Here is a 576-nt window from a genome sequence, read left to right on the forward strand (position 1 = left end):
GCCAGGTGTGTCCCCATTGTCATGTCCCCCTCACCTGGATGCCAGGATTGCCCGGGGCTACCAGGGCTCCCCCGACCTGCGGCTGACGTGGCTGCAGAACATGGCAGGGAAGCACGCGGAGCTGGGCAACCACGCCGAGGCCGCCCAGTGCATGGTGCATGCGGCTGCGCTGGTGGCCGAGTATCTCGCCCTCCTTGAGGACAGCCGCCACTTGCCCGTGGGCTGCGTGTCCTTCCAGGTGAGTGACCGGGGAAGGTTGGCAGGCAGGAGGTAGCACATGGGGGACAGGGATCAGGCTCTGACGCCACCTTCCACCACCCAGAATATCTCGTCCAATGTTCTGGAGGAGTCTGCCATCTCCGATGACATCCTGTCACCCGATGAGGAGGGCTTCTGTTCCGGGAAGCACTTCACGGAGCTGGGGCTGGTGGGGCTGCTGGAACAGGCGGCCGCCTACTTCACCATGGTGAGGCCTGGGGGACCAGCATCAGGACGTGGGACTCGGGTCGGGGAGGCACCATTGGATTCTGGGCCAGGGGGTTAGAAAGAAGGAGAATTGGGACCCTCAGAGGTCCT

General features: G+C 64.1%; 1 protein-coding gene across 1 annotated transcript; it reads left to right on the top strand.

The window, feature by feature from the left end:
- Positions 1 to 45: 45 nt before the first annotated feature.
- LOC103584858 (dedicator of cytokinesis protein 6-like) lies at positions 46 to 539 on the top strand (the record flags this gene model as incomplete). The annotated part of the gene is made up of 2 exons (XM_008565687.1): positions 46 to 238; positions 323 to 539. Coding segments are annotated over 2 exons (410 nt in total), but the record flags the coding sequence as incomplete, so codon positions are not given.
- Between the last annotated feature and the right edge of the window lie 37 nt (positions 540 to 576).

Source organism: Galeopterus variegatus, unplaced genomic scaffold (assembly GCF_000696425.1).
Source record: "Galeopterus variegatus unplaced genomic scaffold, G_variegatus-3.0.2 Scaffold148679, whole genome shotgun sequence".
Lineage (NCBI taxonomy): Eukaryota > Metazoa > Chordata > Mammalia > Dermoptera > Cynocephalidae > Galeopterus > Galeopterus variegatus.